A 16642-nucleotide genomic window follows, 5' to 3' on the forward strand; every position below is an offset into this window, starting at 1 on the left:
ATAAATTCAGTGCATATTGACATCTTTGACAGCAAAAATGGAGAAATCCTTTTTTTTCCTAAACACTTATTGACTACTTTAAAGTAGAAATATGACATATAGCTCCTTTAAACACAGTCTGTAAAATGACAAATATTGTAACATTTTGAAAAAGAAAACAAAAAAGCTTATTTACTTCTAACAAATACTGAAAATTCCAAAGAAAGTGGTCATACTGTAATAAATCAGAAAAAAAAATCATGGCAAATTAATTAATGGACTAACAACTTCACTAATTTGCCTCTCTTTATACATACCGTAATTATGGAATTATTTTGTTATGCTTAATAAACTACTTTTTTTAAATCAGTGCTCTTGTGACCTGTAGCTTCTATTTCAGATTTGTGATACTGAAATACTGTGCATTTCTGTATTTGTATGCCATAGTACTCAGACATGAAGACCTTGCAAAGGACAGGAGGCCAGTGACTCACCTTCACTCTCAACAGCAGCTGCAATTTTACTTTTCAACCTCTCTCCCCATCTGAATGTGTCATGCAGCTGTGTACTGAAATAATAATGAAATACAGGCTAAGCAGACGAGACCTTCTCATAATTCTCTAGAATTACAAACTGATCCATGGCCAAGTTTAGTTCCGAGAAGGAGCATTTGTGATTCATTCTGATTTGCCTGAGGATACATGCATTGTGAGGTAATGAAAAGAAAATTTAGTATTCAACAGCATGTTAATTTTTATCTTTAAACATCTGAGCCTTTACCAGATCAATAAAATGTACTGAATATGTAAATTAGATGATTAATTGCTCATTAGGTCTAATATAAAAATGACTAGCAGATCTGAAAATGACTGTTTATCTCTTTATCACCTCCTAATAGAAAACTAATGATTTTCTATTAATCAGTTGCTTTGTGTGAAAGACCCCACATCAAGGTGACATCTTTGATTAGCCTGGTTTCGATTCCAAAAAACAATTACCTGTGATTTTACAAATATAAAGCAGCCGTTTGTCACTTTTCAGAACCTTTAACCCAACACTTCAGATTTTAGTTGATAAATATACTATGCAACTACCTGATACTCTTCTTTTTACAGTTAGTAAACACTAGCCCGTTGACCCATGGGGATCCACGGGCTCTAGATGTGGTAGTCTTTATGCTGTTGTGTATTCATGCATGCTGCATTTGTCCAGCAGTCACCACCAAAGCATTCTGGCCATAGCAACGTGACTGTAAAGCTATTGTATCCCAAAATTACTAATATCTCCCAAAATATTGGTCCTATCAACTAGCCATTTTCACTAGTCTCTTCCTTGACCAAAAATATGTAAGTATGCCAAACTGCAGCAGCCATCTCTTTCAAGATTTTGTGTGAGTCCTGGACACACGCAAACACGCACGCACACACACAGAGGCCACTTGGCTTTTATAATATAGATGAGAGATGTCCTTGTCCTCCAGTGAGGTGAGGCAAATAAGTCTCTGAATGGGTTCAATTATGTTTTACATGACCTACAACTGATGAAGAAGATTTCTAAAAGGACTTGTGCTAATTTTGGATAGTTACAATACACAGAAAAATTGCAAAAGGCCAATTTGTACTCACTGACAAGTTCACAGATGCACATGTGACAATCTGAATAAATAGGGTTTTTTTCTGGAGCTAGTACCTCAACATCCCAAACTATGATACCGCCTACAAAGAATTCATTTCTAATCCTGTAATATTCAAGACTGGTCTGGGCTTCATCTCGGTCAAAGAAGACTCAGGTTTTCTTTTCAAGACTAGTCCAGACCACAGCTGAAAAGCTGTCCCTATATTTCTGGTTCTGTTTTCTGAGTCATTTGCTAACATCAAAAAAAGAATAAATTTATTTTCTTTTTAATTTGAGTATGCAACAAAACAACAACATAACCCTACATTAGTGCCTAAAAATAAAACAGATATAAAGAAAACATGAAACCTTATAACATACAATGTCTTCATTCATATATACGAAAAGAAGTGGGGGGAAGCGTAAACAAATTTAATCCCACCCCTTCTCCACACAAGTCTTAAAGTACAAAACCTTTACAATTCTTAATTCATCTTTCCACAGGCTGTCACATTCTGTTATTCCACCTTAAAAAATATCACTCTGCAATATCACTGGTCAACATTATAAAAAAATAAATAAAATTGGTGCAGGTGCTAAGGTGAAAGCAGGAATTTTCTCTGGACCCCAGATTGGAGGACTCTTCGGTGATCCAGTATTCCTCGAAGGGTTGGCGGTTCGAATCCCGCTCTGCCCTAGTCATGTGATGTTGTGTCCTTGGGCAGGACATTTCACCCTCCTTGCCTCCAGTGCCGCTACTCACACTGGTGTATGAATGCGTATGAATGTTCGGTTGTGGTTGGAGGTGCCGTTGGCGCGGACTGGCAGCCACGCTTCTGTCAGCCTGCCCCAGGGTAGCTGTGGCTACATATGTAGTTTACCACCAAGAGTGTGAATGTGTGAGTGAATGAATAATGGATCCACTGTATGCACTTTGAGTATGAGTTCATAGAAAGGCGAGATATAAATCAAATCCATTATTTATTATTATTATTATTATTATAACATTTTCTGAGCAATCACTATGTCTCAAATTATGATCAATGAATTAAGGCATATGAGCTGCAAAGCATATGAGCTGATAGGCTCAGACAGTAATTCAAATTTCATTTAAATTTCCTCCAGATGCACCTTGATTTCCTCCCACTCAGTTTGTTTAATGTAAGTGACGGGCATGGTGAATGATTCCATCAAGATATTTCTGAAATGGAAACCATGTACCAAGGGACTTCCATCCAAACATGATGGTGATTACTGTTGGTTCCTAAAGTGGGAAAGTGTCACAGCTGACAAGCACAAGAAACAGTATCTGAAACATTTTCAAACATTATTATAAGCCAAGTTGATCTGGTACTGAGAATGATCCTCAGTGGATTGATGTGCATAACTATAGGTCAATTTGACCATTACACATTAAAAGGTGTTGGTGCAAGATGTAAAAAAAAAAAAAAAAGTTTATTTGCACATCCCTATCATTCAGAATCCTGATGCACTGGGTAAATTCTGAATTCAGATTTGGTGTCCACATCATCAGTTGTTTTCCCTCTAATAGCAATAGCAATAATGTCCCGGTATTGTATCTTATCTAGTTTCATCATGGTCTCATCCTCTCAAATTCTTGATCTTGACTGTAATGCTACTCTTTTCCCTAAAAATATAAACACCAGTCCTCTTCTTTTCCACACCTGATTCAGATATGTTTGGACTTTTTTCTTAAAAAACTCTACATACAAATTCCTTCATATATGACCGTCTCATGTGCTCATTAAAGCCACATTTATACTCTACGTTAAAGACACATACGTATACGGACAGCGTGTTCTGTCTGTCCTCTGTGTTCATCACATCCGTATTTCTGTCTGGTCCCTGGGAGGTTGTGGATGCGAACCCCAACAGAGGAAACGGAGCAGTACCACCAGGAACCATGGAGGCAGTGTTGAGATTCGAAGACAATCATTTCCACAAATAGTGGAACTTTTCAAGTGCCTGTGTGAGTTAGTGAAAAACTATCAAGATACTTTTGTCATCCACCCTTCTCAATATCAATATTAGTATTCACATTACAAATACCTCCTCTGTCGCCACCATATTTGTTATTATTGACTTTCTTCTTCTCAAAAAACTTTACTCTTCTTCGGCCAGTATGTTCATTTAGAGTGGAACCCTCTGGTGGATTGATTGAGAAACACCTATTCCAACACACTGGATACATCTAAGTATGAAGTTAGTGACAACGTTAGAAACAGAAGTACATATTTACATATGTACAGCGAGCATAAATGAGCCTTTAGTATCCACATTAGCAATACCTCCTCTTTCGTCACCCTGTTTGTTATTGTTGACTTTCTTCTTCTTCTCAAGAGTGGTGCCCTCTAGTGGATTACTTGATAAGCGCTCATTCCAACACAATAGATGCATGAAAGTATAAAGGCTGTTACACTTGACACTGTTTGAACAGACACACATATTTACATACATCAAGCGAGCATGAATGGGCCTTGAAACGGACACATATATTTACACACGTAAAGCAAGCATGAATGGGCCTTAAGAAAGGAGTGGTATTCAGTATTCATTCAAGTTGTCACTGAAGTTAACACTGAGTTCTGCACATAGAAATGATGGGAGTTAAAATGTTTGTAAAGAACTGTCAACCTCAGGACAGATAGATTAAAGACCCATGGGTTCAGTGAAGTTTTTGCATCCACAAAGACCTGAAGGTAGAAAAACATGAAGAGAACAAGAGCAAGGAGAGATATAGTTTCCACTGCAATTTGTGTCCTTGTCCATGGGAAGTCAATGAGAGTTGGACAAAGACTGCAGCTGGATTGGAGCCACTTCACAGTAGCCTTGATCAGACCTTCAGAGGAAAATAAATTCTATACAACTTTCAATCTCAACACCTCAGTACAGTGCTGCTGGATTTAGGGGTTCTGTCACCATTGATGGTGATGATAATCTGTGTCTTGAATCACACCAGATGCAGAGCTGAGGTGAAATGACTGTGATTTCTTTGTACAAAAGGTATTTCTTAAACAGACAACAGCATTGATTTTACTGTATTCTATGGTCCCTAACTGTTGTAGTGCATTTTATTTTTCATTGTTTCAGTTTATTTTACTACAGTAAATTGAGGAGAAAAAATTGTCTTGTGTCTGTACAGTGTATTTTGTTTATCAGATTAAGAGGTTGCTCTGGGGTAAACAACAATTATTCATTACATTATTCATTCATTATTCATTTGTGTAATAACAGGTTCTCACAGCAGTGTTTTGAATCGATTTCACCAAGTGTAGTAACTGTTGTGTAGTGTATGTGTTTTGATGGCTTTTGTGTGATGTCTGAAGGCAGTTTGGTCTGGATGCAAGATTATGTTTTTTAAAAGGCTGAAGATTGTGAAAAGAGTGTGGAGTTACACATTTGTGTTAAGACATGTAATGGAGCATAACTTGAAATGAAAAAAAAAAAAAGAGAGAGATTTTATGCACTGATTTTTAACTTCACTTTAACACAGGGGTGTCAAACTCATTTTAGTTCAGGTATCACATTCAGCCCCGTATGATCTCAAAAGGGCTGCACCAGTAAAATAATAGAATAATAAACTATAAATGATCTCAACCCTAAACATTTCTCTGTGTTTCAGTAAAATTGCATTATGAAAATGTTTACATCCCAACCTGAAAGTTCTTATGAAAAATAAGGGCAATTAGAACAATATTATGTCTCATTTCATCTCATGTCTCACACATGTGCATTACAACTTACTGTAATTTAGAGAATTTTGAAAGCATGACCATAATTAGAGAGAGAGATTTCAGTTTGTTTGGTTTCAGTAAGCTTACGATACATGTGGCTCTTATTTTTTGGTTGTATATGATTTTTGATGACTATACAAGCAGCAGTACCTTCCATTGCATCTCATGGACTTGTCATGGAGACAGTATTTAAGTGACCATTAATATTGGACCTTGAGTGTTACAGTATATGGTTGATAACATGATCAATGTAGAATCTGATTTAGCAAAATACGTTTTTGGTTCTGTTGTGGAGGGCTAAGACTTGTTTTGCCTCCACATCTTTAACTTTAACCCATAAAGACCAAGTGCTACTTTCATGTCAGTTCCCAAATGAATTTTTCTCTCTATTTAACCTTTCCCAAGTAATTTATCACCATTTATTATAATATTATACTATGTATTTTCTGGGGGGGGGGGGGGGGGGGGGGGGAGTATAAACATGTATTTTCCTATATTTAATTTACTAATCAATAGAAACTAAACAAAAAGTGACATTTTCAGCACAATATATCATTAAGTGAACATAAAACAAGTGTCTCCATCCACTGTCATTCATCAAACTCCATGGGTTTAACTGGTGAATCGATGTTGAAGAAGATGATGGTGTTTCCACATTCACTACAGAACCTCTGAATGTCCAAAAAGGGTTATATCTGATGACCATGAAAAGATGACAACCTGGATTTTAGACCAGTTATTTCAACATATTGATAGATTTAGAGGATCAACAGGTATAAAACATTTTACATCAGTAGATGCTTTTGGTTGTTGGTGGTTGTTTGGGTCTTTATGGGTTAAACACAGAAATGGGTTTTCTGTAGATTTTCAATAATAATAGAAGCTCATATAGCCACATAATTCCCATTGCTTGCAACACTAATACTGCTCATCATGAGGCAGTCTTTCACATGGATGCTTTACTTTTACACTTCACAAAGACTGTTAAATCCACTTTGCATAAATAAATGAATTTCAAACAATGCAATCTGGACAGAGAAGAGATTTTTTTCATCGCTGGGTGTTCTGGCTAAGCAACCACCACACGGTTCGCATTTATAATTACCTCAAAGTTTTAGAAAAAGCCACATTTAAATGTAAAAATACTGTGAGCACGCATCACTGAGCATGATTTATGCCACAGTCATTCTCACAAATGAAAATGTGTGACTGCTGAAATTACAATTATCATTCCCAGGGATGATTGACGTTACAAAGGCTCACTGACAAGAGAGCAGCAGGAAATCCTGAGTTTCCATGGAAATTGGACAACCTTTCGGGCACACACTGTCGCAAAACAGCGAGGGAGCGCTTGTGTTTGTTTGTGTGGAAGTCATTAAATTATCAGACTGCCACATTCAGCCAAGATCAACGCTGCTGCTGCACTTGCACATACACTGAGTTTATGTGCAGGTTCACTGGTGAATACATTTAAACAACTAGTGTGATATATTCAGCGCATCCTGCCTAACTCTTCAGGCTAAAATCTCTCTCCGTCTTTTGAGACGGCTGCTCTAACATCGCCCTGTCAATGGTTTCTCTCCACCAAGTCATGTGTGAAGCAAAGACAGACACTGATCTTTATTAGCATAAGGAAACCATAGTGACAGAGGGGAAAAGCTGGGTATATTCAATTCCACCTGTGAGTGCTGGATGTGCGAATAAAAAAACACACAGAGGACATGGAGTCGGTTTTCAAGTAGGCTTAAGAACAAACAAATCCATCTGAGACAGGGCTTTAATTTTTTTTTTTTTGCATCTGCTGCCAGCCTTGTATACAGCGAGTGTATACAGGGGCCTGGATCCTGTCTTTTAAAATGCTAGATGGAACAAAGCAGAAGAAACTGCATTTAAAAAACCTTGCCGGATGACTTGAAATGTTTCCAGTAGGAAAACAACAGTGCAGGTATGGGAGGTAACTCAAGCTGCACAGATTTCAAGGATATCTTTGTGGTACAAAAGAAGCTTAGACTATCAGCTCTGCCAGGCATACCTTCAAGGGTTTGTCAAAGCAAAAGCACATCTTATGCAGATTGTTTTGTTTTGGAATAGTGGTACAAGTAATTAAAGGCTCAGTGTCATTTTAAAAATGGAAATAAAACATTTAATTACAACATAAACACATCCTTTTGACTTAGTTTTTCATTTAACCAGGAAATAAAAGAATCCTACAAATTGAGGAAATAAAATGTGCTGCTCCCTCTGAAAGGGACCCACCAGGAATAAGATTAGAATAAATAAGAAACAGGGAGGGGAAAAGGTGGGAATAACTATTGCATAAATAAAGTATTAGAAAAAGGTACATGGTAGCTGATGCAGCAGCTGCTTTTGATACATATGGTTTAATTTCTGACAAAATCCATTTTCCACTTTGGCCGAGAGGGAGAATGGCGCGAGGTACCTGATGGGCGGGTCCCCACACTGAGAAGCAAAGATGAAGTGATGCAGGTTTAATCCATATGCACAGCACATCAGTCACCCTGGACAATGAGTCTAATGCAAAGTGGTTACGTATGGAGAAAGAGAAAAAGGAGGGGGGAGAAAAACACACCCCAGCATGGAGGAGATTCATTTGGAGGAGCTGATGGCTTACTGGGATATCACTCACTTATCGCTGCTGTAGTTCAAGGCGCAGAATGGCTGAGGAAATAGCTGTCCATCAACCTGGAATAAAGTCAGTGGAGTACACGGCTGGGTAGCTAATGGATGTTTCCACAGGGAGGGCAATTTGGCGAATGGCAAAGTGGATGGGTCCATCATGCCAAGATGGGATTACGTGCGATTGTTATCCTTCACAAGCGTGATATGACGGTCAAGGAGTGTAATGTATATGGACAGGGGAGACATTAAATAGTAATCTCTCCACAGCCCACTCACAACCAATCAGCCTCTCTGACCAGGCTAACGTTATGAGTAGCACTTAAAACAGAAAGGCTTCTGCTGAAATATGCAGAGCAGCTAGCTCTAAAGAGAGAGATAAATTAAATTCTTATCTGCAGACTCAGTTCAGTGCATTTACGACCAAATCAAGAAAATGATTACAGAATGAATTGACAAAACTTTGCCATAAAAAAAGAAAGTCCCTGACAAAACAATATGTAACAGTTAAAGGTCCAATGTGTGATATTTAGGGCACAAGTGTCAAACATATGGCCTGTGGACAAAAAGCAGCCAATCAAAGGGTCCATTCCCGCTCGTGGGATGAATCTGTGAAATACAAATTTACACTGAAGATATTAACAATCAAGGTTGCAATAATCAGTTTAGTTCAGGTTCCACATTCAGCCAAATTTGATCTCAAGTGAATCAAACCAGTTAAATACTATTATAATAACCTATAAATGATGACAACCTCAAAATGTTCTCTTTATTTTATTGTTAAAAATGTCAAATTACATGAAAATGTTTACATTTACAAACTATACTTTCACAAACAATGTAAATAACCTGAAATGTCTTATGCATTTTAAACATTCCCCTGTGGTCTACATAAACTGTAAATGCTATGCTTAGGCCTGAATTCTTTATTAATTAAACTCCACTGGCCCATCGTCAACCCTAATTCTGAGTAATGACACAAGAAAGGTAGTTTTGAGTGCTGGCCCTTTAAATGCAAATGCCCCACTTCCTCCAGGTTGTGGATCGTGCTTCTCTGTCCCCTTCAGCCACTTGTGTTTGTCAATACAACCAACAAGTGAACATTTTAGATAATCGGCTCAAAGTTTGGACATATTTTCAGTATGGACTACAACTGCTGCTGCTGACAAACAATTATGGCGTACTCTGAGAAATGTTCATCAGAAGTCTTGACCTTATATGTGCAAACGTTGTGACGTAACTAGCTATAGACATAACAAATTAAGATGAAATTAAAACGGGTTGTAGAAATCCACTCGGTTTTTGCCAGGATGAATATAAAAGATAGCTTTGCAGCACCTGGAGGGTTCAAATTCACCAATTCCCCAAATACACAAATAAATGTACCAAAGACTAATAAAAGTGGGTTTAGCAAAATATGCCCCCTTTAAGACATGCCTATTACTAATGATTTGTGTATTTGTAGGTCCATTGTAATCAAATGTTAAAGACATTTCATGTTGTTCATGTTATTCACATTTTTAAGGAAACTTTGTAGATGTAAACATTTTCATAATGCAATTCAACTTTTTTCAATCTTAGTATTTTATTGGTCTGGTCCATTTCAAATTATATAGGGCTGTATGTGGCCCCTGAACTAAAATGAGTTTGACACCCCCGATTTAGGGGATTTAAGAGGAATGGAAAACAATGAGAATCATCTTTTAATTAGTGTATGGACAATGACTGGTTTCGTTTTACCTTAAAAATAGCTATTTATATTAGCAGATGGAGTCTGCCAAATTATACCTTAGCTTGGACGTCTCGTTGTTTTCCATTTTACTGCATTTTGTTTCCACTCAAACATAGTAGGCGATGGTAAGTCATCTTAACGCTAGAGTTAATATTCCCTTGACTGAAAAGCTCAGAAGAGACCACTATTTGAAGTCTGCAAATTCACCACTAGATGTCACTAAATATCACACATTGAACCTTTAAAGACAGCTACATCCATATGTAGGGCTGGGTATCATCCATAGATTTGAAAAACATACTTATCGCTGATATCCATGATACTTTTGTTTCAATACCTGTTCCTGCATACTTTGACACCAATTTTCCACTATAACAATGAGAAAATTACATGTTATACATCTTTTGTTTTATTCTTCACTTCCTTTGCATTTTAGTCACTCAAAGCAGCTTCATGATAAAAAAAAAAAAAAAAAAAAAAAAACGTTATTTAATAACATAGTAGCGGATTAATGTTGCAAGACCAAAATCAGAGGGAAAAATAGCAGAATTTGGAAATGCCTACCTACTCCTGCAGATCTTATCTTTCAATCCAAATCAAAAGACAAATACAGAAAGAAAAATATAGATGAGCTTATGTTGTTTCATGCTGTTATGGAGACATGAAGCCACTTTTCTAAGCTTCTACGGGTAGCCAGAGTACAGCAGTAAAGTTATGTCCAGGTTGATTTTTAACAGAATCTGCATCAGTGATTGCCAATTACAGCCGTCAATCATATATTTAACCCCTTGCCTGTCTGAAAACACCTGTGACTAGACAGAAACTTATATCACAGAGTGAGAGAGAGATCCATCTGTCCATTTGCATCTTTAGTTTTATGTTTGAGCACCTTGGTGTTTAACCATTCAAACCAGGTTTACAACATAAAAAAACCTGTCAACAACATAAAATAACCGTCATCTGTTGACATGACATTAAAGTCTTTAAACACAGTATGTGCATGTTGCATGCACTAAGAGTGATGAGATTTACTCTTTACATACTGAAATGTAGTTGATATTATTTGTTATTAATCCATATCTTAGTAATTTGGTCAGTGGCATAAAAGGATGTATGATACCCAGCCCAACCAACATACCAATCTAATGTTCAACTTTCAAGTATTTGTCCCTTTTTCACATTGAAATACAAAAAACAATATTGTTATATATTATATATAGTATAGTGTTTGCATTTCAACAGTAGAGCACAGTTGCCTCCAAGGAAAAAAGGCACTGATTGCATCATTCACTATCGTACCGAGCAGCTGCGGTGCCATACATCTCCTTTCCATTTTCAGAAAAATAACAAGCCTGTCACAAATTGCACCTTCCCTCTAATACTCCTTCAGCAGCCGGTTTGAAGCTGCACATCCCCAAATATCCAGCGGCGTAAACGCTGAAGCCTCAGAAGATGTGTTTGAGGTGCTTGGCGCCGTACGATTTGAAAAACACCAGGAGGATTAGGGTCCACAGGCCCAGGATGAAGCCATCAGGGGGATGCCAGTCTTTCTGTTTTGGTTTCTGAGGGAAGTGGGGAGGAGGTGAGGTGGGCCGGGGTGGGGGAGTGGAGATGGGGAGGGGAGCAGAGGGAAGAAGGAGAAATTGCACATTAGTAACAGTGTATAGTTCTCCTGTTGAGGCCACGGCTGATTGTTCTGTCATTCACACATACACCATCTCTTTATGTACGCACACATTTCATGTATACTATCTGCTGTCTCATGAACACAAAAGGTTCACACAAAAAGCGGGTGGTAAAGCTCATCAGTACACCTCCCATGTCTTGTGTTTGTCCCATTCACTGCCACATCATCACTTTGTGTATGATTATACTTTTAAATCTCACCCATATTAAACATGCATCTCACAAGGAGCACATTTATATGCTAATGCGGTGGCAATATTCTGCGGAGAGATGAGATTTAACCTCTAAAAAATCTTCCTAAGTCCTCTGCTGGCGACAAAGCTATAGACAGGCTGTGAGGACGCACTTAAGAGATTTCTGTTATCCCTTGCTATACAAGCTGCCATTATCCAGTTGGGAAATCACAAGTCAGGAAAGGCTTCCCCAAAGCTAGAACCCCATGACTTGGCAAAGAGGATGAATGCCAAGCCTGTGTACGGAGAGAAAGCACGACATACTGTACACTAACTCAGCTACTTAAATGCCTTCTCTAGCTCTCCTTCGCACTACTGTAGTCACCCAGTGTACATTTACTCCTCCTGAAGAACATCCATATCAGTCTGACACACTGCAGTGAGAGCTGGGGCTGGGCTGACAGGCCTGACAGACCCTGGAGGATTAGATGCTGGTGTGAAAACCCAGTCCAGAGTCATCATTACCAACAAACTCAGTGGGACTACAGCCAAGACACAAGGCTATCTGCAGCAACACGCAAAAATAACCTCCGTGAACTAGAGCTGCACAGTGTTTGTTGTAACAACGTCACTGCAATGAGCATATGTGCAATGTCGAGTAAGACAATTCAATTCATCATGCGACAACTTTTTAACAAAGTGATGAGTCATAGATCTTATTTTCCAACTAGTCTACATGAGAAGGCTGTCGCATGTTGATTATCTACTCTGATTTAAGGCCCCTTGGATGCACAGGATTTGTTGTTAGTGTTTTCCATTACTGTGATTAGCTAAACTGTGGCGGCCAAGTTAGATCTATTTCACACTCAAATGTCTTCAAAGTATTTTTTAGCTTAACTTTTATTTCTATGCAAATGCAGTCAAAATCACCTCTATACATCAAAATGAGAACTCTTTAAAAATAGAGCTTTTCAAACCCTCGGATGAGAATGTCTGCAGTTTTTCATATAGCAATATGGATCAACTAAATATAAAATTTTAATCAACTAAAATGTTACAAAATTGTTAAAATTTGCACAACTACACGGCAGTGTGGTTAGGCAGTCTGTAAAAAAAAAACAAAAAAAAAAACTCCCTCATGTCCTTAATGGATGATTGGGTTGCAGTGGAGGAGGTGGCTTTATTTTCTCTGTTTATTGTTCCTTTGCTGTGCGGTCATAGATCACTTTGTGACTGAATTTCACACGATTACACAAATTGGTTGTATTGCCTTGTGGTGCAGGCACCAGCATGTAGCTAATCTTGCGCAGTAGGTCATTTGTTGTTTTTCTTAGTTGGACTCCTTGACTAAATTGTTTCCAAACAGCTGAATTGGTTTTAGCTTTCTTGTTGACCAAAGGCTCTCTTTCTGTCATCTCAACTCAAGCTGAACAGCAGGGAGTAAATTTGGGCTTTTAGGGAGAGGAGAAAGTGTGCTGCTGTAAAAGAAAGGGGTGCGCTGGGTTTTTAACACAGAACTAAATGTGGAAAAATAATTGGTTTATCTTGCTGGATTTCCCTATCATTAGGTGCAGCACCCAAGCCATTTTAGAAACCACCTACAGCAAATTAATGTAAAAATGACAATGGCTGCATTTGGTCCCTAGAAGACGTCTTTACTAAGTTTTGTTATCTGGTTTCTAGGCATTCATTTAATTTCTGCTCTTAGTTTTCTAACGCACATATAGTTATAATAACCATGTGACGCCCAACCCACCCACCTCTGCCCCTAAAGCTTCCACATAGCAAAATAGTCTGAAATGGTCTAAAATACTAAGAAAATACTAGTAAAATATTAGTGCAAAATGTCAAATTTACTTAAGGAAGGAACCCCAAGCCACACCACCATAGCCCCCCAGAAACTTAGACCTACACCAGCAACAATTTATCTTTATCTTTATGCCAGTTTGTCAAAGCAAAAGATTAAAATCTCTTAAGTGTTGTATTAGTATTGTATATTTAATGTACTGAACAGAAACAAACTAAAATAAACTTAATACTATTTTCAATCCCAGGTGGATATATTGGAGTTTTTCAAACTGACCTATTTTACTTTTTACATTCTAGATGTCTACTTTCTATTTAACTTTTTTCACATTTTCCAAAATGAGTTTAAATACAGCTTTAAAAATCCATTCATTTTTTAATAGTCGGGCAGTTTGTGTTTACACAGATTTCCTTCCTGAACAAAATGGTTCAAAGTTGTGATTTACAACATCAACAGCAAAGTGGAAGAAAATATTAGGGTAGTAAAATGCTGGATGGACACCATAGAGCAACCAGATCATATAAGGTTGGTTTATTGTCCATCGGAACCGCCTGTCCAGTGTGACTTTAAAAAAACAAAACGAACAAAGAAAGTGTCTTCCAGTCTTCACAGATATGAATTTAACAGGACATATGTGCTAAAGGCAGTGCAGACAGGGTGATATTTTTCATGGCTGTGCTTAAGTTAAAACTGCCTATTTGTAGTCTGACTTATACATAAATTGATCTGTGCACTTACATGGTCATTTAATATTCTGCTGAACTCACCTTTGTAAACAGAGGCAGATTTGGGTCTGTCATGGTGTACAGTAGAGGGAGTGGTTCATTTATGTGTTTCTGTGTTACCACATATAAACACCAAACAGCAGGTTCTGGCTGCTGTTTTAAATCCTTTTAAACACAGTCTGAAAATTTTTAAATAGTAAAATGTGAATACCTCTTATTTTCAGCTCACTTGTTTTTCATATTTTCCATCCTCCTGACTCCTGAACACTTTCTGTCCATCAGCCAATAAAACTGAAGCAGAACAGAGCAGCTTTTCTGTGGCCAACAGGAAAACTGCTGCTACAAAAGCAGCATGTACAGAGGGTGCTGGAGAATGAATCTGACCCCCTGCATAATACAGCGAGTCTTAAAATAGCTCCTTGCACACGATTATATTCATTAAATAACATTCACAGAAGGTACAATTGCAGGTTTCGTATAGTAATTAATATTAATTGCTCTAGCAGATGAAAATTATTGTAATTTCTTAGTTTAACGGCCTGTGGTAAGTGAGGCGAAAAGTTAATTTCAGGAGCTGTGGATGCCAGTGTACAAATGCTTCTGTGCAGCTTGGGCCCACTGCCTTCTTAAGGCCATCTATACAAACCAAACGACTATTACATGACAATGCTGCCAATTTCTAATGTAGAAAGACTAAGGACAGGAGTAAAATTGGATTTTATCTGACTCCAAATTTATTTAACAGCTTAATCAAGTCAAATCAATAGGACTCCCTGGCCATCCAGAATGCCAAAGAAGAGACAGCGAGGCGTCTGCAACCCAAAGTGGCCTTTAGCTCCAGGCGAGGCAAAGAGCTGGACAGAGTCAGGTTGGAGGTCGGAGGCACAGCTTCTGATTTAAAGCTGCATTCACACTCCACATATTAGAAATTACTTAGTGCTGAGATTCATGTTTTTATTGATCTACAAGAGGAAGCCTTAGCAAGTTTTATGCCTGTCACATTGCAACTGACATCTACGTCAAATTTTAACAAAACCAAACCATTACAAAAATGTCCTCACGATACTTTACATTTAGAGCTGGTCAAGACCAGACTCTTGATAAGGCAATACTTATACTTATCCATTCAGCAAAATGGAATTTATCACTCAACAGGCCCAAACTCATGCTCACTTTGTTGAATTGGCTAAAGATCCTGTGGCTCTGTTGAACACTTAGTTTTAATCAAGACTTTCCTCTCATTTTTCAAAAATAAACTATTTTGTCTAACAATACTTTTTATGTATCCCTACTCTTTTTTCATGTATGTACAAATTTGGAATATTAATGCATGGATAAATGCATGACAATCCTCAAGTTCTCCATGGATATAACTAAAATAAAATGTAAAAAAGTGAAAACACACATGTTTCTGAACCATTTAAACTGTGAACTAATGACAACATTCATGGTGTTCAGATTCAGTGAAAATTTATACCAAAGATACAGAAGGTACAATGTGAAGGAAAATAAAGTCTATTTTATGGTAAACATGTCTCTTTCCCAGCTTTTTGAGGGTGTTGCAGGCATTGAAATCAGAATTTGTCTACAGATGGTCAGTGAAAATCTTTTCTTTGTACTGCTGTTATATACAGTATGTAAGGGTTCAAATGAATAGAAAAAAACACCGATTTAAGAATAATTTTATATATTATATGTAATACATTCATACTGTGTATCTTAATCCTAATCTTAAATGCTTATTAATCTGTTTCACATCTCTGTAAATCTAATAGTGTCAATCTACGTGACACACTGTTGTTATGCACATGAACAAGATCAGTGCGTGTGCTGTGGATATTATTACCTCCGCCAAGGAACAGTGGGGGTTATGTTTTCTTCGGGGTTTGTCTGTTTGTCTGTTAGCAAGATAACTCAAAAAGTTATGAACGGATTTGGATGATATTTTCAGGAAATGTTGATACTGGCAGAAGGAACAAATGATTAAATTTTGGTGGTGAACGGGTGGGTGGGGTGGACTGATCTGCCTTGGCGGAGGTCTGCACTCTCCGAGTGCTTTTCTAGTTTATCCACTGTCCCCTTCCTTTACATTGCAAGTTCAGTGTGAAGGATGTGGATTTCATCTGTGCATTTTTCATGGACAAGACCTACACACACACCAGATAGACACTTTCACTCAGACCATCGGACTGACCAAATTACCGGTTTAAAATGGACACAGAAAACAGAAGTCTAAAAAAGACAGGAGGAAGATAAGGGACAGGACTGCTCATCAGCTGGTGGAGGAAGCTGTCTGTGAGGTAGACAAGGGGGAGACACCCCACTCTGTGGAGGAAGCAGACTGCCGGCCACAAGATAAAGCAATCTCTCAGCCAGTCAACCCTTCGAAGATTCGAAATCTCCGAGTGGTAAGTGGCCTGCAACTCGATAAAACAGAATAGGGGCAGATATACATAGATTATTACCAAAAGCACAAATTGTAGATTTTGCAAATACCCATTTGTAGGAAGGGAGACAAAAAAATCATGTTAAAT

The 16642-nt window shown here is 37.8% G+C and overlaps 1 protein-coding gene across 1 annotated transcript in view; it reads right to left on the reverse strand.

The window, feature by feature from the left end:
- Window positions 1-9288: 9288 nt before the first annotated feature.
- The window catches only part of pigk (phosphatidylinositol glycan anchor biosynthesis, class K), a 45338-nt gene continuing 37984 nt past the window's right edge, over window positions 9289-16642 (reverse strand). Inside the window, exon 11 of the mRNA XM_030159826.1 lies at window positions 9289-11279. Within this exon, the coding sequence (XP_030015686.1) occupies window positions 11163-11279 (117 nt within the window). The 3' untranslated portion in view covers window positions 9289-11162. The remainder of the gene's footprint in view (window positions 11280-16642) is intronic.

Source organism: Sphaeramia orbicularis, chromosome 17, assembly GCF_902148855.1.
Source record: "Sphaeramia orbicularis chromosome 17, fSphaOr1.1, whole genome shotgun sequence".
NCBI classification, from domain to species: domain Eukaryota; kingdom Metazoa; phylum Chordata; class Actinopteri; order Kurtiformes; family Apogonidae; genus Sphaeramia; species Sphaeramia orbicularis.